The sequence below is a fragment of the Dendropsophus ebraccatus genome, chromosome 11 (genome assembly GCF_027789765.1).
Source record: "Dendropsophus ebraccatus isolate aDenEbr1 chromosome 11, aDenEbr1.pat, whole genome shotgun sequence".
NCBI lineage: Eukaryota > Metazoa > Chordata > Amphibia > Anura > Hylidae > Dendropsophus > Dendropsophus ebraccatus.
The window spans coordinates 24,947,704-24,972,500 of NC_091464.1; the positions used below are offsets into that span (position 1 = coordinate 24,947,704).

General features: G+C 46.9%; 1 protein-coding gene across 4 annotated transcripts in view; it reads left to right on the top strand.

Moving 5' to 3' along the window:
• Positions 1–16,371: 16,371 nt before the first annotated feature.
• The window catches only part of LOC138767636 (synaptonemal complex protein 1-like), a 45,458-nt gene continuing 37,032 nt past the window's right edge, over positions 16,372–24,797 (top strand). The window contains exons 1-4 of one of the 4 annotated variants that reach the window (XM_069945278.1): positions 16,372–16,531; positions 22,294–22,421; positions 24,191–24,245; positions 24,481–24,527. In XM_069945278.1, the coding sequence (XP_069801379.1) occupies positions 22,314–22,421; positions 24,191–24,245; positions 24,481–24,527 (210 nt within the window). In that variant the 5' untranslated portion in view covers positions 16,372–16,531; positions 22,294–22,313. Of the gene's footprint in view, positions 16,532–16,557; positions 16,670–22,293; positions 22,422–24,190; positions 24,246–24,480; positions 24,528–24,797 lie in introns of those variants that run through there. The other 3 variants (XM_069945281.1, XM_069945280.1, XM_069945279.1) reach the window with 3 other exon arrangements.

Below are 24,797 nucleotides of genomic sequence, written 5' to 3' on the forward strand. Positions count from 1 at the left end.
CCCTTGGATCTCCCCCTCACTAATCCCTGAGGAGGCAGGAAGTGAAATAGCATTGGAGTGTGAGGTGGGGACCAGCGGACTGGGACACAAGGTTGTATGGCCATACTACTTGCTGTATTGAACATCTGTGAATACTATATACCATAACCCTGGCCTCCCATCTCCCCAAGTCTTGTTTTTAATATGCATCTTTTGTGATGGTGTACAATAAAATTGGCAGTATTCTGATTCACTTTGGTGTACTAGATATTCTTTGTCAGTGTAGTTATTCATGTGTGGGTATCATATGTACCAAGTGTACAGGAGCTGTTTTGACATATATGTTCCTTGTGGAAGTGTAGGTGTTATATTGATCCTGCCAATAGATCACTCACTCCAGATTAAATAAACTAGAATCCTTCTGATATATTCATTCCACAAAATGCTTTGGACCTGATTTATATTTTTTCTTCCTAGACTAAAGTGTCACTGTTGTCTCTGTGACATGTCAAAAGTTTTGATAGGGCCAGGTCTGAGTGATCAGACCCGTACCGATCATGAGAACGAGCTGGGAGAAGACTGCGCTCAGCTCTGTGTCACAAGATCAGTCGGTGTAATAAGGTAAGTCAATGGAGCCGGACTGTTTCACCGACACAAAGCAAGAAGTGGATCACGCTGTAGCGTGATCCTCAGCCCACTCGTTCTCCCGATCAGTACGGGTCGAAACACTCAGTAAGTGCTGTGAGCACTTACTAATACTGTACACTGAACAATTTTACTATAAAGTGGCAGCCACCCCACCAGACTGCCTGTCAGAAGTGTACATCACCACACTAGTGTACATCATACACTGTGCACAGGCTGCTGCAACCACAGTGGTCTAATGCAATGTAACCACTGAGGCCAGTGACTTCATCACACACTACCATGGACAAGTCAGTGTGACAGTGATGCAGAATCAGGAATGAACGGAGGGGGAGTATTTGTTTTCCTGCTCTTCCCTGCTAGCTGGCCCATAGTTTGAAAAGGACCCCTTTAAGATTGCAATGTTGTGCTGCTGAATTGCAATGAATAATAGTGACTGTGGTTGTGTTGCGACCCAAGTCGCAAAATGTAATAATAATTACATAATAATTACATTAATTAATTAATAATTAATTTCTTTCAAGTCAACTGGTGCCAGAAAGTGCCAGAGATTTGTAATTTACGTCTATTAAAAAATCTCAAGCCTTCCCATGCTTATCAGCTGCTGTATGTCCTGCAGGAAATGTTATTTTCTTTCCAGTCTGACACAGTGCTCTCTGCTGCCACTTCTGTCCATGTCAGGAACTGTCCAAAGCAATAGTAAATTTATGCATGTATCGATTCCTTACACATTAATAAAAAAAAAAAATTATTAAAGAGAAACAGCAGGTTAGAAGACTCTTACCATTTTCCTACCGTTTTCATAGCACACAGTTTACTTCTACATCATCCTTAGTGCAGTTAATGCTACATCCTAGGCGGTCAGATGCTTTGATACACTGGGGGTGGGGGGGTGGGATTATCACCCTCAGTGAACCAATCTGACCCATCCCTTCCCATAAATATTGAGGCGGCGCTCTGTAGTGACTTCGGTACTCATCAATGCAGAGTGCCAGATAAATATTGACGAGAAGGGGAGGCTAGTGGGGTGATCGGTGCACTGGTAGCAGTAGTCCCGCCACCAGTGCACCAAATCACAAATTTATATGTAAAAAAAACTGAAGACTTAACAAGCATTGAGGAGCTTCACTGTCGGCGTCCTGCGAGTCTTCTAATCTGCTGATAGTTTCCCTTTTACCAGAAATATAACTAAATTTTATTCTTGAAACAGCAGTTTATAAAGTAAACTATTTCTGCTGCTATGGAAACAAAGCCATGTTTAACTTAGGACTATCTTGACATTTGAGGCTCATAAAGACTTCGAGTGGGTAATCCCACTAGCTTCATTGTATGGTTTTACATACATATAGTTCAGTTTATTTTTAAGCATCTGATTTTGATTAGATAAGAAATTGATAACTTACCTATAAATAACATATTATTTGGTACAGAGTTAGACATAAAATCTATAAAAAGCTGTTGCACTACCTACAAAGTCTAGTACTGTAAACATGTGTTTCTTCTCATGGCAGTATAGTCTTACATCTTAGTTAAGGCAGGACATTTCACTAAATTTAGTTTTAAAGTGACTCTGTACCCACAATCTTCCCCCTTGCACTGTCACATAGCTGCTTTTAATGCAAGATCTGTCCTGGGGTCCGTTCAGCAGGTGAGGCAGTTATTGTCCTAAAAAACAACTTTTAAACTTGCAGCCCCGTGTCATATTGGTGTGGTCTAGAGTGTCTGTGTCCTAGGCTTGCACCGACTCTCCATCCCTCCTCCTCACCCTCTTCATCATTAGGAATGCCCCAGGCTGGATTTCTCCTTTTCATCACTTGTCTGAACAGGTGCCTTAACTATCCAGCCCCTGCGCAGTGTTCAGACAGGTGATGATTAGGAGAATACCTGCCTGGGGCATTCCTAATGGTGAAGAGGGCGAGGAGGAGGGATGGGGAGGCGGTGCAAGCCTAGGGCACAGACAGTTTAGGCCACGCCAATATGAAAAAGGGCTGCAAGATTAAAAGTTGTTTTTTTTTTAGGAGAATAACTGCATCACCTGGCTAAACCCCAGGACAGATCTTGGATTAAAAGCAGCTATGCAACGGTACGAGTTGGTTGGGAGGGGGGGAGCATATTGTGGGTACAGAGTCGCTTTAAGGTAGTCTGGAAAGTGTGCACTAGTTACCAAAGGTATAAAATACCATTAAAGGGGACATGTGGTAGGTGTCCTATCCTTTATATTTGTTTTCTATACAAAAAATAATGTCCTGTATTCAGAGCAAAAATACATGGAATGGCAATACAATACCTTAGTCCTATCTATGGTCAAGTCCTCGGAACCCAGGCAGCTTCTTCTCATCAGAGGGTAAACAGTATTGTTTATGAGAATCTAGGGTAGGGGACCTTGTGAAAAGAAAACTTAATTAATAAGCAAAACAATATACAGTAATACAATAATACCACATGATAGATGTAGCATATAAACATAAGGGGTATCATTTTTTTTTTACAAAGCACTTTTTAAGGCAATTTTACTATGTATCCTTAAAGAGAGCCTACAACTGTTATAAATGTACATACATAATGCAATAAACAATATGTTAAAAGAGCTGACAACGATCTTGTGTACTGTTGCTAGCTTATAGAGGTCCTGAAAAAATATTTATTGTTCTAAAAATGTAAAAATTGCACTCAGCAATATACTTTATTTTTAAAAACAGTGTGGACCGTCCTATATGAGTGCTTCCCTCACCATACCAAAAGTCATACACTTTTGCGATTCTGACACACAAAATACTTTCTATGTCACTGACATGCTGTAAGGGTATGTGCACACTAAGGGTATCATTACATAAAGCAATTTTTCAATGATCAACAATTAACGATCTCAAACAACCGCTATTGTGAACAACCTGAAATCGTTCGCCAAATTACACGGAACGATGATCGTTACTTATGTTCGTTCTTGCGGTCGTCTTGTCATCGCTATTGCGCTCGCCGCTTCTGCGAACGACATCGTATTCCATGCAAACGATTTGCGAAAGATCAACGATAGAGATAGGTCCAAGCTCTATCAAACGACTAACGATTTCTCGTTGGTTGTTTAATCGTTATCTGCTATTACACTAAACGATTATTGTTTAAATCCGAAACATCTAACTATTTTTCGAACGATAATCGTTCTGTGTAATAAGGCCCTAAAGAAATCATGTGGATAACTTGACGCAGATTCCAGGCGCGCTCCCCCTTCACCCAAAGAATTGACATGTCACTTCTTTGGGAGCAAGACGGAATTCGCTCAAGCTTAGAATGGAGCCTATGTGACGGGCGGAACTTCAAGTGGGAGTCAGGGGAAGTTAGGGGATGAGCAGCGGAATTATAAAAATACTTAAAATGCCATCTTAGCTACTGAACTGCGCAACGCAGCCAGCCCCCTTCATGCATGTCACTAGTCATCCACAGACACATAGAATCTCTGGGACTGCAAGAAAGGTGCCAAAGTATAATGATTAACAACAGTGGTTTACAGGGTTAATAAATTTTTTTCTGCTGTTTGACAACCTTTTTGTGCGTTCACACACTGTATTTTAGCAATAAACGGCTGCTGTTCCAGGTTGCACAACGGCTGTTTTTTATTGACAGCGTGCGATCATATTAAAGTGTATGAAACAATAGCCGTAGTGTATACAGGCTGTATACACTGCGGCCACACAAAATAATTGACAGGTCTATTTTCTACGGCCACAGTTTGGTGAACAGCCGCTGTAGAAAATAGGTTGTGCTCCCGGCCGTAATTTCCACTGTGGTCAATAGTAAAACTGGAGTGTGGGCATACCCAAATGACATTCATCCGGTATTGTCAATGTCCATATCCCGTGTAAACACGGCTTTAGGCTATATTTCCACACAAAGCTATGATGCAATACTCAACAGCAGATTTTAGATTTCATCTCAACTATATTAAAAGGGGTAAAATATGATGTGAAAATCCATTAGACATACACAACATAAGGTCTGACAATACACACCATTTGCAATTTTTTTTTTATGACGAAAATGTCTGTATCATGTGGAAATGGCTCGTAAAATCTCCTACATTTGCTTCCTGCCATATTTAGCTGTAGATACTACCTGTACAAATCCTCAAGAAAAATCTGCAGCTTCTCTGTTTAATGTGAATTTGCCCTTAAAGGGGTATTCCCGCATCCTAATCTCTGTTGCTTGGGGCATTGTAAGAATAAAAAATAAATGATACTTACTTTCCAGAGTCTTCTACAGCTCCCATTTTTAGTGATTTTCAGTTTCTGCTAGTCCTCTCAGCAGGAACCCCGTGCTCAGCTAATCAGACCTGAAGTGGGTGGTGCTTGGCTGCACACAAGTACGATTAAAACAACAGGCAACTTGAATAACTTTTTTTATAGCTTTTAAAAAATGAAAACCTTTTTAAGACAAATAAATGTTCCTTAAAATCGCTCTATTCCCAGGCTTATAGCGCTTTTTTCCTTTTTGCGCCATGATCTGTACTTTCTGTTGGCTCCTTGATTGCGCATATACGACTTTTTGATCACATTTTATTACAATTTTTCTTGATTTGATGCAATCAAAAATGCACAATTTTGTACTTTGGATTTTTTTAGCGCTTATGCTGTTTACCGTACGTGATCTGGAATGTGATAATTTAAAGCGACTCTGTACCCACATTTTAACCCCCCAAACCACTTGTACCTTCGAAAAGCTGCTTTTAATCCAAGATCTGTCCTGCGGTCCATTCGGCAGGTGCTGAAGTTATTGTCCTAAAAAAGCCTTGTGCCATACAGGAGTATATGTGCCCTAACTTTGCACCACCTCTCTGTCCCTCCTCCCCACCCTCCTCATCATTAGGAATGCTCCAGGCAGATTGCCTCCTATTCCCCACCTGCGGCAGCCCGGCACATGGGCTGGATCATTAAGAACCTGTGCAATGTTCAGCATGGAGAAAATGTTTCCGTGCTATTACTAATGATGAAGAGGGTGGGGAGGAGGGACGGATGGTGCCAAGTTAGGGCACAGATACTCCCGTTTGGCACGGGCTTCAAGTTTAAATTTTTTTTTCTTAGGTCAATAACTGTATCACCTGCCGAACGGACCCCAGGACAGATCTTGCATTAAAAGCAGCTATCCAACGGTACAAGTGGTTTGGGGGGGGGGTCAGATTGTGGGTACGGAGTCGCTTTAACCCCATGCTGCAAAATGGAACCTGGAACGTCATGTAAATGTTCCTGGAACGTCATGTAAAGCAGGTAGTTCCCACAACATGATGTTCTAGGAACATCATGCTTTCCCTGCCTCCCCCCGCTGTCCCTAAATGCGATCGGACAGCAGGAGGAGGCTGTGTCACACAGCCTCCACCTGCTGCCCTTGCCCGGAGGGGAGCCGCGCTCCCCCGTGCAGTTAACCCCTATAGATGCCGCGGTTGATGCGACCGCAGCGTCTATGGGGAGATTCAGTGGCCTCCCGCCGAGAGGCCGGCCGGAGGAGGCTGCGGCACATTGCCCCCTCCCGCCAGCCGCTCCCCCTCCAAGATCGCTCCCCTCTCCCCAGATCGCGCTCCCCCCGTGTCCGCCCGCCCCCCAATCTGCATCCCTATGCTCCATACCTGTCCCCTGATCGCCCCCGTGCTCTGTCCCCGGCCCGTTGCGCCCCCTCCGGTCTCCCTTCCCGTGCTCCCTCCCCCCTGAGCCACGCGAGCGATAGCACGGCTTAGGGGGCATTACCATAGTAACCCAGACGCTCCCTGGTGCGTCTGGGTTACTATGATATACAACGATCAGGCCCCTGCACTGAGGCAGGGGTCTGATCGTTTAAATGAGCAGTTAGTGTGTAACATTGACTGCTCATTCAGTATACAGTAGAATGCATTACAGCACACATCATGTGCTGTGATGCATTATACTGTATATACACCTGTAAAGTAAAAAAAAAAACACAAAACACACAAACATAAATACATAATAAATAAATAATTAAAATAAATAAATAAATATACACATTCCCTATCCCCCTTTATAAATGATCCCCTATAAATAAAGTACACATATTTGGTATCGCCACGTCCGTAATAACCCCGTCTATTAACCTGTTACATTAATTATACCGCCCGATTAATGCCATAAAAATTAAACAAAAAACTAACCAAAATAATATTTCTTTGTTAATCCCGCCCCCTTAAAAATATAGAAAAAAACTATCTATACGACACATGTACCCAAAAGGTGTACCAGCTTATGCCACAAAAAAAAATCCCTCACATTACTCCATTGGCAAAAAAATTTAAATAGTACAGGTCTTACATAATGCAAGACACAAACAGTTTTTATAGCATAAATGCCATAAACTATAACAAGAGCTATATAAAATGGATATTACTGTAATCGTACTGACCTGACGAATAACCATAACATGTCATATGTGACGTATAGTAAACGGCGTACAAAATATTGATGAAAAACAGCTGCTAAATTGTGTTTTTTATTTGTATCACCTCATAAAAAACTTAATAAAAAATGTTCAGGGTGTCACATGTCCCCTCGAATGGTACCGATGGGAACGTCAACTTGTCTTTTACAAATATTTTGGCACCGAAAGGCCTCTGTGACATGGTATAATGGCTATAAAAAAACTGAAATAAGAAAAGATCCCCCCAAACAACAAGGCTTCTGTCATGTCTGCGGCCTGTGGTTGAGTCAGATGACGCACTGCAGGGATTTCTAGAAACATTGGAATAAAGGGAATAAATAGTAAGTGGTATTTCTCAGTTTAGTATTTGCTGTGTTAGAGGGAAAAAAATGGATTAAAATGGAATATCTGCCAAAAAAATGAAAATTCGAAATTTCCCCTCCAACTTCCTTAAATTTCTGTGAAGGGTAATAAACTTACAAAACGTGACTATAAAACGTCAGTTTTTTTTATAGTGGAGGGATTTATGGGGGTAACTAACATACAGGCCCCACAAATCCACTTCAGAACTGAACTGGTCCCTAATAAAATCGAAAAATTGCTGCAAAATTTCTAAGCCCTCTAACATCCTAACAGGTAAAAGGACATTCACCAAATGACGTCACCATAAAGTAGACATGTTGTAAATGATGCAGTAATAATTAGCTTATGTGATATGACTATCTTTCTCAGAAAAAGAGAGTTTTGAATATAAAGGATTGTAAATTTTTCTAATTTTTGCGCAAATGTGTTTTTTTTTACAAAAAACTACTGAGTGTATCAACCAAAGTATACCACAAATATAAAGAGGAATATGTCACGAAAAACCATCTCAGAATAACCGCGATAGTTAAAAGCATTGCAGAGTTGTAACTATATAAAGAGAGACAGGTCAGATTTGAAAAATTGGCCCTGTACATTAAAGGGGTATTCCCCCCCAAAATTATTTTTGCATTAATACATTGCCCACCCCTAGCTTTCCATTTTTCCAATATCAATGTATTATAGATTCTGCACAGTTTTGCTGTTATCTAGGTACATTCACCCCCACCAAATGCATATAATCATCAAATCCCAGTCCAACCCGTCACCACTCCCTGCTCCTAGCCCCCACCCTCCGAGACAGCATCACATGTCCTCCTTCTCTTCAATGGGCTGGGTTAGACTTCAAACCCAGCCAAACTGAAGTAAAGAGGACACTGATGGCAGTGGCTGCTGTTAGAGAGGGAGACAGTGATCAGACAGCATCACGTGTCCTCCTTCTCTTCAATGGGCTGGGTTAGACTTCAAACCCAGCCAAACTGAAGTAAAGAGGACACTGATGGCAGTGGCTGCTGTTAGAGAGGGAGACAGTGATCAGTGCAGCTGTCACTGTCTCCCTCTCTAACTGCAGCCACACCAGTCACCCGTACCTTGTGACCAACACCCCCAGAGCTCACTCCCTGACTGTGCCCACCCCTCACCCGCGGCTCGCTCGCCCCACTGGGCTCATCCGCGGTACCTCCCGTCACCCGCGGCGGCGCTTACCGCCCCCTCCCCAGTCAATTGCTGCCCACACACCCGTCACCCGCGGCTCTTACCTGTCACCCCCCCATCCCCACCCCCCCCTGTTACCTGCGGCAGGGCTTAATGGCGGCACCCTTCCCCCGCTGGGCTCAATCGCGGCGGCACAAAGCCCCTCCCCCCGAGGGCCACTCCATCACCATCCCAGCCCCCATCCGCATCACCTCCCGTCACCTGCCGCAGCACTCACCGGCCGCACCTTCCCCCCCCCACCGCTGGGCTCAATTGCTGCACACCACCATCACCCGCGGCTCACTCGTGCAGCTCGCCCGCGGGTCACTCTATTATCATCCCAGCTTACTGGCGACACCCCTGCTGGGCTCATCCGCGGCACCTCCCGTCGCCTGCGGCAGCGCTTACTGGCGGCCCCCGTACCCCCAACCCCCCCCCCCCCAGCTCTATCGCAGCACATCCCCCCCCCCCCGTGGCTGACTGTCGCGGGTGACATCTCAGCTCTGCTTCACCATCTCAGCTCTGATACACCATCTCAGCTCTGCTACACCATCACCATCTCAGCTCTGCTACACCATCTCAGCTCTGCTACGCCATCTCACCATCTCAGTTCTGCTACACGATCTCAGCTCTGCTACACCATCTCACCATCTCAGCTCTTCTACGCCATCATCACCATCTCAGCTCTGCTACACCATCATCAGGCATAAGCATTGCATGATGGGAAATGTAGTTTCCTATCTTGATAATAGACCATCTCTTAGAAAAGCTTGTAACTCAGGAACAGTAGCAGCTAAAAAGATGGGAAACGGCTCAAAATACTCAGGGGGACTTGGTGTGTAAGACCAGGTAGGTTTGGGAGCATTCAATTTTTTTTGCTCTTGGGGGGAGTACCTCTTTAAGGCCAAAACAGGCTGAAGAGGCAAGGGGTTTATAGTTCAGGTGATTACACACGCGGTGATACCAAATATTTATTTATGTATTTTTATTTACAAAATGGGAAAAGGGGGGTGATTCATACTTCATTGAGATCTATGCAGCATATTGTCACGGCCGCGGCGGCGTCCCATGCTCCTGGCCGCCGCCTCGACCTCCCTCCATCTCATGCAGCTGCCGGGGTCCCTGTGCAGGGACCCGGCGCTGCTACATGTTCGGCCCCGGGGGGCGCCTTACCTGGTCCCGCTCCTGCCTCCGTCTGTGCCGGCCGGCGCGCGCGTCCCCGCCTCCTAGGGCGCGCGCGCGCCGGCTGTCTCAGGTTTAAAGGGCCAGTCCGGCCCTAATTGGCCAGTTGCACCAATCACTCCCTATTTATTCCAGCCCTGCCCCACTACAGGTGTTGGAGCCTCTACATGCTTCCCATAGCGTTTGGCCCAGCTCCCTGTTGTTCCTGATTCCCGTCCGCTACCTGGTTCCTAGTCCCTGTTCCTGATTCCTATCCGCCACCTTGTCTCTAGTCCTTGTTCCTGGTTCCTGTTCCCCTGCATCACCTTTGCTCCTGTGTATAGCCTGTCACCTGCGGTTACGTCCACTGACCTCTGCAGCACCATCTCCTGCCTACTGCTCCTGCCACGCCTCGCCTGCCGTCACCAGCAACCAAGCCAGGGGTAGCGACCTGGGGGTCGCCTGCCGCAGCAAGTCCATCCCGCCTTGCGGCGGGCTCTGGTGAAAACCAGCGGCCCCTTAGACTCCGCTCCCTGGGGAGGTTAGTGCCATCGCTGGTGACGGTCCAGTGGATCCACTACTCCAGGCATTACAGTAGGCTCCAACCATGGATCCCGGCGAGGTGCCTGATATCCGCGAGGTAGCCCGAGTGGTCGCCCTACAGGCTCAACAGATTCAGCAACAGTCACAGCTGATCCAACAACTGACTGCAGCCGTTCAGCAGCATACCACAGCTCAGCAGTCATCACCTCCGGCAGCCTCTTCTAAACTACGACTGGCTCTCCCAAGTAAATATGTAGGTGACCCCAAGTTGTGCAGAGGATTCCTGACTCAATGCACTATGTATATCGAACTTTTAAGCAGTCAGTTTGCCACCGAGCGCTCTAAAGTGGCTTTCATTATCAGCCTATTGGAAGGTAGAGCTCTGGCCTGGGCCACACCACTATGGGACCGTAATGATCCGGTTGCTGCCAATTTCCGAATCTTCCTGGACGAGTTCCGCTCTGTCTTTGAGGAACCTGCCCGTGCGTCTTCGGCTGAGACTGCTCTTCTCAATCTATCCCAAGGTACTTCCTCCGTTGGTGATTACGCAATCCAGTTCCGCACCCTGGCTGCGGAACTAGACTGGAATGAGGCCGCTCTGATTGCCACCTTTAAAAAGGGCCTATCCAGCCAAGTGAAGGATGTGCTCGCTGCCCGGGACCTGCCTACCTCCTTGAACGAACTTATCCTACTGGCTACCAGAGTCTACACCAGGTTTTCCGAGAGAGAGGAGGAGGTCCGGCAAGGACGGCGTCTGAGTCTGCCCCGTCGCCATCCTCGGCTGGCACCGGTGTTCCAGAATCCCGTTGCTCCTATGTCCCAGTCGCCTCCAGAGGTTCCTATGCAGGTGGAACGTGCTCGCCTGACGACTGATGAGAGGAACCGTCGACTGGACCAGAATCTCTGCCTCTATTGCGGTGGCACGGATCACTATCGGCAGAGATGTCCCCAACGCCCTCAGCGTCCGGGAAACGCTCGCACCTAGGTCCGGTGGGAGAGGCCTCCCTAGGTGTGAATGCCACCTCTCCAAGGTTGACTATGCCCGTCTCCATCCAGACACCCTCAGGGCAAGTTTTCCAGACTACTGCCCTCATCGACTCTGGCTCTGCTGGCAGTTTCATCTCTGCTTCGTTGGTCCAAAGATGGCGGCTACCCGTGATCCAGCTAGCCCAACCCCGGTCTATCTCTTCGGTTACGGGGGAGGTTCTTACCGAAGCTGTGTACTGCCAGACAGCACCCCTAGTCCTCCAGGTGGGAGCCTTACATTAGGAGAGGATCTCCTTCTATGTCTTGCGCCATTCCTCTTCCAACCTCCTGCTGGGTCTTCCTTGGCTGCAATTCCATACCCCTAGGCTGGACTGGAGAACTGGGGAGGTTCTCAGCTGGGGCCAGGACTGTCATAACCGGTGTCTGAGAGCTCCTCAATCCAAGTGCTCTACAAGGTCACCTGCTTATGTCAAGCCTCTATCCGGGCTACCAGAGGACTACCAAGACTTTGTTGATGTTTTCTCGGCCAAGGAGGCGGACTCATTACCACCTCATCGAGCCTATGACTGCCCTATAGACCTTCTTCCAGGGGCGTCTCCTCCACGTGGTCGAGTATACCCTCTCTCTGTGCCCGAGACTGAAGCCATGTCCTCCTACATCCAGGAGAACTTACAAAAGGGCTTCATCCGTAAATCCACGTCTCCAGCTGGCGCTGGATTTTTCTTTGTTCAGAAGAAGGACGGTTCCCTCCGCCCATGCATAGACTATCGGGGCTTGAATAAGGTGACTGTTAAGAACCGCTATCCTCTTCCGCTTATTCCTGAACTATTCGACCGTCTTCGTGGAGCTAAGATCTTCTCCAAGCTGGATCTCAGGGGAGCGTATAACTTGGTCCGTATTCGTAAAGGAGACGAATGGAAGACCGCTTTCAACACCAGAGATGGGCACTACGAATATCTGGTCATGCCATTCGGCCTATGCAATGCCCCAGCGGTCTTCCAGGAATTCGTGAACGATATCTTCCGAGACCTCCTCTATGTCTGCGTCATTGTCTATTTGGACGACATTTTGGTCTTCTCCCCGGACCAGCAGACTCATGTGGCACAAGTGCGTCAGGTCCTACGAAGACTACGGGCCAACCATCTATACGCCAAGCTAGAGAAGTGTGTTTTCCATCAGCGCAGTCTTCCATTTCTTGGCTATATCGTCTCCGACCAGGGTCTACAAATGGATCCAGCCAAGCTCGCAGCTGTCCTTCAGTGGCCCCGCCCTGTGGGACTGAGAGCCATCCAACGTTTCCTTGGCTTCGCCAACTATTATCGGCAATTCATCCCTCACTTCTCTACCCTGGTCGCACCCATAGTGGCTCTCACTAAAAAGAAGGCGGACCCCAGACGTTGGCCTCCAGAGGCCGAACAAGCCTTCAATAGCCTCAAGTCTGCCTTTGCCTCTGCTCTAGTCCGTCCGGATGTCTCCAGGCCGTTTTCTCTCGAGGTCGATGCTTCTTCTGTGGCGCAGGAGCCGTTCTCTCGCAAAGGGACACGTCAGGCAAGACCAGAACCTGCGGGTTCTTTTCTAAGACTTTCTCCCCTGCCGAGAGGAACTATACCATTGGGGACCGTGAACTCCTGGCCATTAAGTTGGCACTGGAGGAGTGGCGTCATCTATTAGAGGGGGCTAAACACCCTGTTAACATCTACACGGACCACAAGAACCTCCTCTACCTCCAATCGGCTCAACGCCTCAATCCCAGGCAGGCTCGGTGGTCCCTCTTCTTCTCTCGGTTCAACTATACCATCCACTTCCGTCCAGCCGAGAAGAATCTAAAGGCTGATGCATTATCCCGAGCATCCGATGTCATGGGGCAAGAGGAATCTCCTCGTCACATAATACCTCCCGACCGCCTAGTACCAGTTGCCACTTCTGCTCTGCAGAGACTGCCTCCCGGGAAGACTTATGTGCGCCCCGCACTCCGTAAACGCATCTTGAAGTGGGGGCATTCCTCTTTGGTAGCCGGGCATCCAGGAGCCCAAAAGACCGGGCAATTGATCTCCCGTCACTACTGGTGGCCCAATCTCCTCCAGGATGTCAAGGATTTTGTGGCTTCCTGTGCAGTCTGTGCCAGGAATAAATCTCCCCGTCAAAGACCTGCCGGCCTACTATTGCCCTTGCCAGTCCCGGACCATCCCTGGCACCACATTGGGATGGATTTCATCACAGACCTACCTCCATCTGCGGGCAATACCGTTATTTGGGTGGTGACGGACCGCTTCTCTAAAATGGCTCACTTCGTGGCCCTTCCTGGTCTGCCCTCTGCTCCTCGTCTGGCTCAGCTGTTCTTCCGACACATCTTCCGCCTGCATGGACTTCCTCTCCACATTGTGTCCGACCGAGGCTCTCAATTTGTCTCTAAATTTTGGCGTGCCCTATGCTCGCAACTCCAAGTGAAGCTGGACTTCTCATCGGCCTATCATCCTCAGACTAACGGGCAAGTGGAGAGAGTCAATCAGATTCTGGGTAACTACCTACGCCATTTTGTTTCCAGCCGCCAAGACAACTGGTCCGATCTACTCCCATGGGCAGAATTCTCATATAACCATTTGGACTCGGCTTCCACAGGCAAGTCCCCTTTCTATGTGGTCTACAGGCATCATCCTCGTCCTCCTCTGCCTCTCTCTCCATCCTCTGAAGTCCCAGCCGTGGAGGAGTTGTTATCTGACCTGCAATCAATCTGGGAACAAACTCGACAGTCCTTACTCAAAGCCTCTGAACGCATGAAGGACCAGGCTGATAAGAAGAGGAGACCTGCCACGAATTTTCTCCCAGGTGACAAAGTCTGGCTCTCGGCCAAATATGTCCGACTCAAGATTCCCAGCTACAAGTTGGGCCCTCGATTCCTCGGTCCTTTCTCGGTGCTAAGACGCATCAACCCTGTCACCTACAAACTCCGCCTACCCCCCACTATGCGGATTCCGAACTCCTTCCATGTTTCCCTCTTAAAACCAGTGGTCCTGAACCGGTTCTCCGATAAGTCTTCGTTCTCTGCTCCACAAGCCGTCTCTGACGACGTCTACGCTGTTAAAGACATTCTGGCCATGAAGACTGTCAGAGGGAGAAGGTTCTTCCTGGTGGACTGGAAAGGATTTGGTCCTGAGGAGAGGTCCTGGGAACCCGAGGCTAACATCCTGGACCAAGATCTCATCAAGAGGTTCCTGCAGGCTAGAAAGAGGGGGAGGCCAAAGGGGGGGGGTACTGTCACGGCCGCGTCCCATGCTCCGGGCCGCCGCCGCGACCTCCCTCCATCTCATGCAGCTGCCGGGGTCCCTGTGCAGGGACCCGGCGCTGCTACATGTTCGGCCCCGGGGGGCGCCTTACCTGGTCCCGCTCCTGCCTCCGTCTGTGCCGGCCGGCGCGCGCGTCCCCGCCTCCTCGGGCGCGCGCGCGCCGGCTGTCTCAGGTTTAAAGGGCCAGTCCGGCCCTAATTGGCCAGTTGCACCAATCACTCCCTATTTATTCCAGCCCTGCCCCACTACAGGTGTTGGAGCCTCTACATGCTTCCCATAGCGTTTGGCCCAGCTCCCTGTTGTTCCTGATTCCCGTCCGCTACCTGGTTCCTAGTCCCTGTTCCTGATTCCTATCCGCCACCTTGTCCCTAGTCCTTGTTCCTGTTCCCCTGCATCACCTTTGCTCCTGTGTATAGCCTGTCACCTGCGGTTACGTCCACTGACCTCTGCAGCACCATCTCCTGCCTACTGCTCCTGCCACGCCTCGCCTGCCGTCACCAGCAACCAAGCCAGGGGTAGCGACCTGGGGGTCGGCTGCCGCAGCAAGTCCATCCCGCCTTGCGGCGGGCTCTGGTGAAAACCAGCGGCCCCTTAGACTCCGCTCCCTGGGGAGGTTAGTGCCATCGCTGGTGACGGTCCAGTGGATCCACTACTCCAGGCGTTACACATATATAATATATAGCATAGATTTAAAGGGGTAGTGCGGCGCTAAAAAATTATTCACAGAATAACACACATTACAAAGTTATACAACTTTGTAATGTATGTTATGTCTGTCAATCCCCCCCCCCCCCCCCGCCCGTGTACCCGCAAGTGTGTGGTGCATTATACATTACCTGATCCGTGTCGAGGCCGTCCGCCATCTTGTGCCAAACGTCATCTTCGGACGGACGGCCGAATCGCTGCCGCCGCCCCCCCTCCGCCACGTCATAACTGTGCTCAGCCGCGATTGGCTGAGCACAGTTATGCTCAGATGACGATGACTGCGAGGCCTCCCCCCTTGCCTGATTTATCATGGTTTACGCCTGTTTGCAGTTTGTTTAAAAAGAATGCAGAGGATTCATTATCTCTGCTTCTCTGATATTATATTAACTAAATCCACAACCTGGAAAATGGCCATGTGAGGATAGGTTGGCACCAAGTTTGCAGTAAACATTTGGGAGGACATTTACTAAGGGTGTGTTTACAGATTTATCTGAAAGATATCCAAAAGATTATTGAAGCCAAAGCCAGGAACAGACTATAAACAGAGAACAGGTCATAAATAAAAGACTGAGATTTGTCCTCTTTTCAAATCCATTCCTGGCTTTGGCTTCAAACATCTGTCAGATAAATCTGTGTGTGTGTAAACGTACCATTAGACTGGTGTTTCATACATTCTTGTGTAAAATTGCCCATGTTGGCTGTGGTGGAGCTGTAAAGGGCAAGTAATGTACACTATGTAATGTATAGGCTTGGCCTGGGCATAATTAAAAGCCAAAAAACAATTGCAATGTAACAATCACATTGCATGCATAGCTATAATGTGCTACTGTGTAATTTATAAGGCCAATCATTCCTGGCCACCTGCCACATAACAATATGGGCACTTTCTGCCTGCCAGCCATGCCAGGGAACAGGACCGCGCCCGAGACTGAGCTCCTGAGGGCACAACACCTCACAAACGTCTCTCACGTACAATAAATAAGGGAGAACTACAGCGCATGCGCACTTCATAGCCCCAACCTCGGTAAACTGCCCAGCAACAACACACGTACCACACAACACAAAGGCACTGATTGGTTAATGCTACTGATGGACGCCTCTGATTGGTTAATTGCGGAAGCGCTCCCCGGCCACGGTGTGGCGCTTTCCCGCCACAAGCAGGAGCAGGTACTGACGACGACGAAGCCCCTTGTCTCCACCGTGACGCAGCTGTGCGGGTGGTCAGTGCCGAGGCTTATGACACATCGTACAGAGCTGAGGTGAACTGTAGCTGAGGCACTGACTACTTGCTTGTAATTTTATGTAATAAATGTGACGACATAATAAATTTCTCTTATACCTAAGGACGTCATCCATACATAGGTCTGTTACTTGTGGTACAGGAGCCATACATACAGGTGCATGACAATGTAGCAGTGTCTGGGCTACCATGTGTACATTGCATGTAATGTGACAGGGAAATGGGCAATAAAGAGCAGCTGAATGTGCCTTACAAAATGGCTGCCTACCCTAAACTATACACGTCATGTGGTGATGAAACATTGGCACCTCCAATATGGAATCTGCAGCATTTATTGCAGTCTTTTAATTCTGCTGTTAGAAAATCAAACATAAACGAAATTGCATTAAAGGGGAAAGCGGTATTTTTTTCCTTTCAAACCAGCGTATTAAAAAGTTATATAGATTTGTAATTTACTTCTATATCAAAATCTCAAGTCTTCCAGTACTCATTAGCTGCTGTATGTGCTGCAGGAAGTGGTGTATTCCCTGTGTCAGAAGGGAAAGAATAGACCACTTCCGTCAGGACATACAGCACTTGATAAGTACTGGAAGACTTGAGTTTTTTAACTAGAAGTAAATTATAACTTTTTATTTACATCAGACGTGGCATTTCGGCTGGTACTTCAGCCTTTCGCAAGCGTGAGAAAGGCTGAAGTACCAGCCGAAACGTTGCGTCTGATGTAATTAAAAAAGCAAAGGTACAGTGGTGCCTTGGATTACGAGCATAATTTGTTCCACTCTTATACCAATCCACTCTTATACCAAAGCAAATTTTCCCATAAGAAATCACTGATATGCAGACAATTGGTTCCACACCCCAAAAATAACGATTTTATATTCTGAATAACATGTAAAACAGATGAAACAAACAATGAGAAACAGCTGAATGTGTGATATTATAAGTTACTGTACATTATAGCAATCAGCATGTGGAGTATAATATGTAGTGCATAAACCTGAAAAAAAACAGCAACAGTTTTTAGATACAAGATAAAGCTGCAGATCCCCATAATGCAGGAGTGTAGTACAACAGGCTGGAATAGAGAAGTAGGGCTGCTGTCAGAGGTCTGTGTGGTCACATGACAGCAATGAGGAAGTTGTGTATGTTCAGCATGGACCAATCAGGAAGTGAGAATCTTAGAGCTGTGCAGGAGGACAGTGACAGAAACTTTATATACAGCAATGTGAATAGTTAGGTGTAAGTGCAGGCAGATTATAGCAGCAGTGTGTATAGCTGAGTGTAAGTGCAGGCACATTATAGAAGGAATGGAGAGGATGGGAAACACAATGGCTGACAGAGACTGCAGGGAGCATGAAGGAATGAGCAGGGCAGATGTGGGCACATACATGCAGCGCTCTCTGTCCGGGGAGAGAGGGGTTACAGCTATGGAGAGATTACCTCCACAGTCCTGTCCCCAGATGTAGGTCCCAGCCTAAAGTGGATCTGCTATGATTTGGAAGGTGAGGGAGACTTCCTGGGTCAGAGTACAGTGCTGTAGACCCCGCTATGCAGACCATGCCCCTCCCCCACTCCCCATCCCATCAAGTACAGGGAGCTCTTAAATCAAGTTACAATTTAGAAAAACTGAGCTCTTCTTGCAAAACACTCTCAATTCAAGTTACTCTTAAACCAAGGTACCACTGTACTGTGAATAATGAATGTTTACACTGAAATACTTGAGAACGATTAAGGGTAGCTTCACATGTACCGGATCCACAGCGGATTTGACGCTGCGAGTTTGCAGCGAAATCCGCTGCGGATCCTGTAGTGTGAAGCTGAATGGGTCCCATACATGCAGCGAATCCGCTGCGTGTATGGGACCCGGCCCCTTTAACGCCGCTGCTGGCCGGCAGCCCCGACCGCTTTAACCCCCAAGCCGCCCGCCCGCAGCCCCAGCCCCGAGCATACATTATCTGCTCGGCGCCGCGGCTGTGTGACACTCCCGGCTCCCCTCGCTCCCCATCAGTCAATCAGTGATTGAGGAGCGAGGGGAGTCAGGAGCGTCGCACACAGCCGCGGCGCTGAGTAGTTAATGTATGCTCGGGGCCGGGGCTGCAGGCGGGCGGCCGGGGGGTTAAAGGGGCCGGGGCTGCGGGCGGGCGAGTGGCCAGTGGTGGGGGTGCTAAAGGGGCCGGGTCCCATACACGCAGCAGATCCGCTGCGTGTATGGGTCCCATTCAGTCTCACAGTACAGGATCCGCAGCGGATTTCGCTGCAAAATCACAGCGTGAAATCCCATGCGGATCCGGTACGTGTGAAGCTACCCTAACAATGATTTTGAGGTCAGATCAAAAGATAAAATCAATGTTATACAAAGGAATTTTCATTCATAGTTACACCAGAATCAACTTCAACTAACAATTTTTTGCATGATAATCGGCTCATGTAAAGGGCTCTTAGTATCTATAAGGCCCCGTTCCTACTGAGCAAAGGTAGTGGAATTCCGCGACAGAATTGTCCGCCGCGGAATGCCGTTAGCCCCCCGCTCATAATGGGAGTCAATGGGAGGCGCGCGCTGCTGCTCTATACACGCTGAAGAATAAACATGTTCATTCTTCAGTGCGGACAGGGCAGGAGCGCGCGCCTCCCATAGACTCCCATTATGAGCGGAAGGCTTACGGCATTCTGCGGCGGACAATTCCGTCACGGAATTCCGCTACCTTTGCTCAGTGGGAACGGGGCCATAAGTTGGGGACGTTCCCCCATCGTGTACATCTAATGGACACTGCTAACATAGTGTGAACCTAGTCAAATTCTTCAATAAAAACACAATTTTGCGCGCACATTTTTAGTATGTCTTTTTTACTATGAGGTCTATGGGTGAAAAAACATAGGACAGAGGATAGGCAAATCCTCCTTCCTCATGTGTGAGGACAGAGGGGGTTGGAATGGCTTATATGTCTATCATTGTCCATCACATAACTTTTAAGGGTTACAGGAAGGACAATGATAGATATATGTGGTGTTCCTACCCCCTACGTCCTCATGCATGAGGAAGGAGGAGCCCTGTCCTCCGAAATGTCCGCAGCGGGAGGTCAGTGTGTTTGAACTGTGAGATGTTCATGCATCAGCCTGTAAGCATATGTTGTACAATATACCAAGAATAAATGGCAATGGAATGAAGCTAAGTGAGTATGCATCTTCTCTAGTTAGAGCGACACGCCATCATCAAAAAAGCTGCACAAAACGATGTATAGTTGTACATAATGGTGTGACCATTTATGTAGCCACACTTTTTTTTCTATAAAGACTTACTGTATGTTGCTACGGATTTCATGGAATCCGAATAGTGTGGAAAAGTTGTGTGGTGTTGGTTGTTTATGGATTCGGAACTGCCTTTAGCAACCAATCACAGCTCAGTTTTCAGCCCTGATAAATGTACAGGAACTAGTTGCTTTGGGCAGGTTTTGTTTTACTCACTTTGAAATAAATCTGAACCATAGTCTCTTAGAGAATTGCCCAGCACTTTGTTATCGTGTATTAAAAGTTACAACTTTATTATAGATCCACAATACACCATTGTGGAACTTCCGGCATTGTGGAACTTCCGGCAATTCGGTATACCTGAAGCCTCATAGACTCCCATTATAACCACAGACCGCTTGCGTTAACTGAGCAGAGATGAAGCGACAGAGCGTGCGCTGCTGAGGTCTTCTACCACTTCATTCTAACAATGGTCAGGGGTCTCAGCACCTGATCTTCCACCAATACACATTTCTGACAAGTCAGAAATTGGTTAAAATGATTGTTACGTAGGCTTTGCCATCTTTTTGTGCCGATCCAAAAGGTTCTGTGGGGTGTCCGGGGCTAGGCAAAGATTTCCAAGTAAAAGACCGCTGTCAGATCGCTACGTAGGGTGCTCGGGAAGCGTAAGTAGGCTGCGGGCGTAAGTTCGCGCTCCGTACGTAGCCGGCCGCAAGTAACGTAAATCCCTGGCCGCAGTTTACAGCGTATGTGTCCGGCCGCGAAAATATGCGTTCACACTACGTATATTTCAGTCAGTATTGCAACCAAAACCAGGAGTGGATTGAAAACACAGAAAGGATCTGTTCACACAATGTTGAAATTGAGTGGATGGCTGCCATATAACAGTAAATAACGGCCATTATTTCAATATAACAGCCGTTGTTCTAAAATAACAGCAAATATTTGCCATTAAATGGCAGCCATCTACTCAATTTCAACATTGTGTGAACAGATCCTTTCTGTGTTTTTAATCCACTCCTGGTTTTGGTTGCAATACTGACTGAAATATACTGACTGAAATATACGTATACTGACTGAAATATACGTAGTGTGAACGCAGCTTAAAGAGGACCTGTCATCCCCTTATACTGACCTCATCTCGCCGAGTCCCGCTCCCGGAGCCGGTCCCAGGACGGAGATATCCTGGTCAGAATCCGGCGCGCGCGCTGTGGAGCCCGACTCATCTCTGCAGCGTGCACACGGCTCCATTCATTCTCTATGGACGCCGGACCCATCTCCACAGCGCGCGCGCCGGCTTCTGACCAGGATATCTCCGTCCTGGGACCGGCTCCAGGAGCGGGACTTGGCGAGATGAGGTCAGTATAAGGGGATCTAGCTGGAGGTCGGAAGCCTGTTACCCCGGCACGGGGGGTGACAGGTCTCTAAAGTTACCATATTTTCTGGCATATAAGACGACTGGGTACATTCCCCGTATAAGACTACCCCTCCTCCAATGCACACCAAATAAAAATGAATTAAAAACATCAGACAGCAGCAACATCTGAGAGGCAGAGAAGGAGGTACAGTAATACTGGTAGGATACAAGGGAGGACTAGACAGGTAAGGCTAGGTTCACACTGCGTTTTCAGCATCCGTTTAACGGATCCGTTTTTTGCAAAAAACATGCATTTGTGTGCATCCGTTTTTGATCCGTTTTTCCATTGACTTCCATTATAAAAAAAAACGGATCAAAACGGATGCGTTTTTTTTGACGCACAATAAAGTACTGTTAACACTACTTTTTTGACCGCTAAAAAAAACGGATCCGTTAAACGGATGCTGAAAACGCAGTGTGAACCCAGCCTTAAAGAGGTGTGTTTTTCTAGGCACAGCGCCACTCGACCGTAACTCTTTTTTCTATACCCTGGACACATACAGCTTGCTCTGTCGCCACATATGGAGTGGATGCAGCTGTTTTTTTTAGCTCCCCCCACGGTATGCTGCGACCGCAGATTCTCCAGTCCTATTGTTCTGTTTTTCAGCACCCGCCCTATAAGACGACAACCGCGCATAAGACTACCCCTAGTTTTTGAGAAAGAATAGGCCATGTTCACACAACATACGTTGTATTTGAAAGAATGGATCCCGGCCGGAGAGTATGCACATACTATACACTCTGGCCGGGATTCTAACTGGCTGCACAAAAAACTGACATGTCAGTGCACAGACATGTCAGTTCACACAATGGAGAGTGCGGCTCCGGCTGCACTCTCCATTGTGTGTAATGGAGAATTAGGATGCGGGCGGACACGGGTGTGCCCGCATCCGAATTCACCAGAAATGAAGATCATCCGGCCTGTACTGCAGTGCTGGCCGGGATGATCTTTACTAACACCGGCTGTTCTGTGACTCGGCCAGGTCACAGAACAGCCAGTATTTCACACTGTGTGAACCTGGCCTAATACAGTATGTAACTTTATGAAATAAATGTAAAAAAATATAAATTTTTAATGGCTGGAATACTCAATGCATTTGATTATTACTTTGTTACAGGAATACATGTTTAGTCAAAGATGGAACCAGAAATTCCATTTAAAATATTTCCTCTGCAAAAGATGAGCAGCAGCCATGTGTCTGCAGTCAAACCTCAGGCGGTTGTAGAAAATACTTCATTTTTTCAGGTAAGAAAACTATGATTTAGCATTATTTTGTTTAAAATATTTTAGTCAAATGTTAAATGTTTTCGCAAATACATCCATTTAGCAAACTTGCCTCTTCTTGATTTGCTGCACTTTTCCTCCCACTGTTGACAGCTCATTGTCTAGGATACTAACCACCACTCTGCCCTAAAAGCAGTCGTCTGGCTGGTGTTCTGTATATATAACTATAAGGTAGAAAAAGCAGTTGGAAAGACAGCGTCCTTTGTGAGTTAAAAAAGTTCCTTTATTTAGCCATATGAATACACAGAAAAAATCACGACGTTTCGGCTCCTCTAACACATCCTGAGCCTTTCTCAAGTATTTCTCAAGCTCAGGATGTGTTAGAGGAGCCGAAACGTCGTGATTTTTTCTGTGTATGCATATGGCTAAATAAAGGAACTTTTTTAACTGACAAAGGACGCTGTCTTCCCAACTGCTTTTCCTGGATTATGTGCTGGGTATAAGCCAACCCAGCTGAGGACTGTGTGTTCACAAAGGGATTCCGCTGCTTCCACAACGAATTGGAGTAACTATAAGGTAGATGTATACAGACATAGGGGGAGATTTATAGATTTATCAAACATGGTGTAAAGTGAAACTGGTTCAGTTGCCCCTAGCAACCAATCAGATTCCACCTTTCATTCCTCACAGAATCTTTGAAAAATGAAAGGTGAAATCCAGTGAGCCAGTTTCACTTTACACCATGTTTGATAAATCTTCCCCGTAGTACATAAATAAACTGCATAATAAGAGGCAACATGAGAAGAAGGCAAGTTCGCTAAATTAATGTATTTGAAAAAATATTTATCTAGATGAGCCCTACAAGTTCAACTATTATTAGTTAAGATGGGAGAACCCCTTAATGGCCGTTCACACATTGTAAAGTAAAAGCAAAATACAACAGTAAAATAGGTAAATAACAAAGCAGTATTTTGAATCTAATAATGTGCTACATTAAATTGCTAAAAATGGCCATCTTTGCACATTGATATTTTTTAGGCTAGATTTACGCGTAACGTATCTGCAGCGGATTTCTCGCTGTGAATTTGCAGTGAAATCTGCTGCGGATATTTGCCCATTCACTTCAATGGACTGACATACTCGCAGCGGGATGACAGTATGTCAAACTCAGCACCATTAACCCCTACGGCCTGGGAACATACTGTATCGGGTCCCCGCTTGCTTTGAAGGCTCCTGGCATCTCCCGGTGGTCAGACAATAAGTGCGCTGCAGCAGGACACAGTTTTTTTTACCATCCCTCCTGAGTCTGTCTCCGTTTGAATTTCCCACTGTTTGCAGGTCCCTGAAGCTCCAGTTGGTGTCTTCATTTTTTCTTTGCTTCCTGGTTTGGGCTTTCCCATGATGCACTTTGTGTCCTGTGATGTCTAACTGACTCTGTAGAACTGTTAGATGGCTTACAGCTTGCTCAGCCAATCAGAGCTAAGCAACTTGAGTCATCTGACAAAGGGAGGCTGGCCTAACAGAGTTTAGACCCGCCTCCCTCTTGATGATGTCATTGTCACAAAATGGCTGCCACAGAAAAGCCTGGGGTCAACAGTCATTAGGTAAGAATAAGTTTACTTCACTTCCTGGTGGGGGATTGAGGGGTGAAAAGATAGGGAAGGGGGGCAGATAGGTGACTGAAGCATATTACAAAGTTATATAACTTTGTAATGTGTTTCAATTACTGGGAAAAAGCTTTTCGCTGGAGTACCCCTTTAAGTAATCATTGCCTTTTTTGATTTATTTAGAACTTAAAATCCTCCCATGGAACTGAAAAAAAAAACTACATGACCAGCAATCCAGGTATATATCTTGAATATAATTTTGTAATTTTGCAAGTGACTTTTTGGGTATATGTCTGTAAGGAGGTGGTGTCCTTTCTCTGCCCCTGATTGGCTGAGGAGGCTGCGACATCACAACCTCTAAACCTGGCAGTGGCCGCACAGTAGAGACAAGCCGGTGCAATTCTGTGTGAGTTTTAAGAGTAGGTATGTGCAAATGACAGCGTGATGTTCACCTCTTCTATATTTTCTTTTAGACTGCATATCACTAAAAGTCTCACCATTAAAGGTTATTGAAGAGGAGGTATGTATGTACTTTTACTACATTGTGCTAATAGTAAAGGCAGTAGTGAAACAATAGTGGGACCATGGTGGTTCACAAACACTGAAACAATAGTGGTCCTATGGAGGATAACAAGTTGAGTTTGAAATACCCCTTAAATGAGAAGTCCAGCAAAATTTGTTATTACAGTATTGTATTGCTCCTCAAAAGTATACAAAGTATACAAATCACCAATATACACTTATTACAGGAAATGCTTATAAAGTGCTTTTTTCCCTGCACTTACTACTG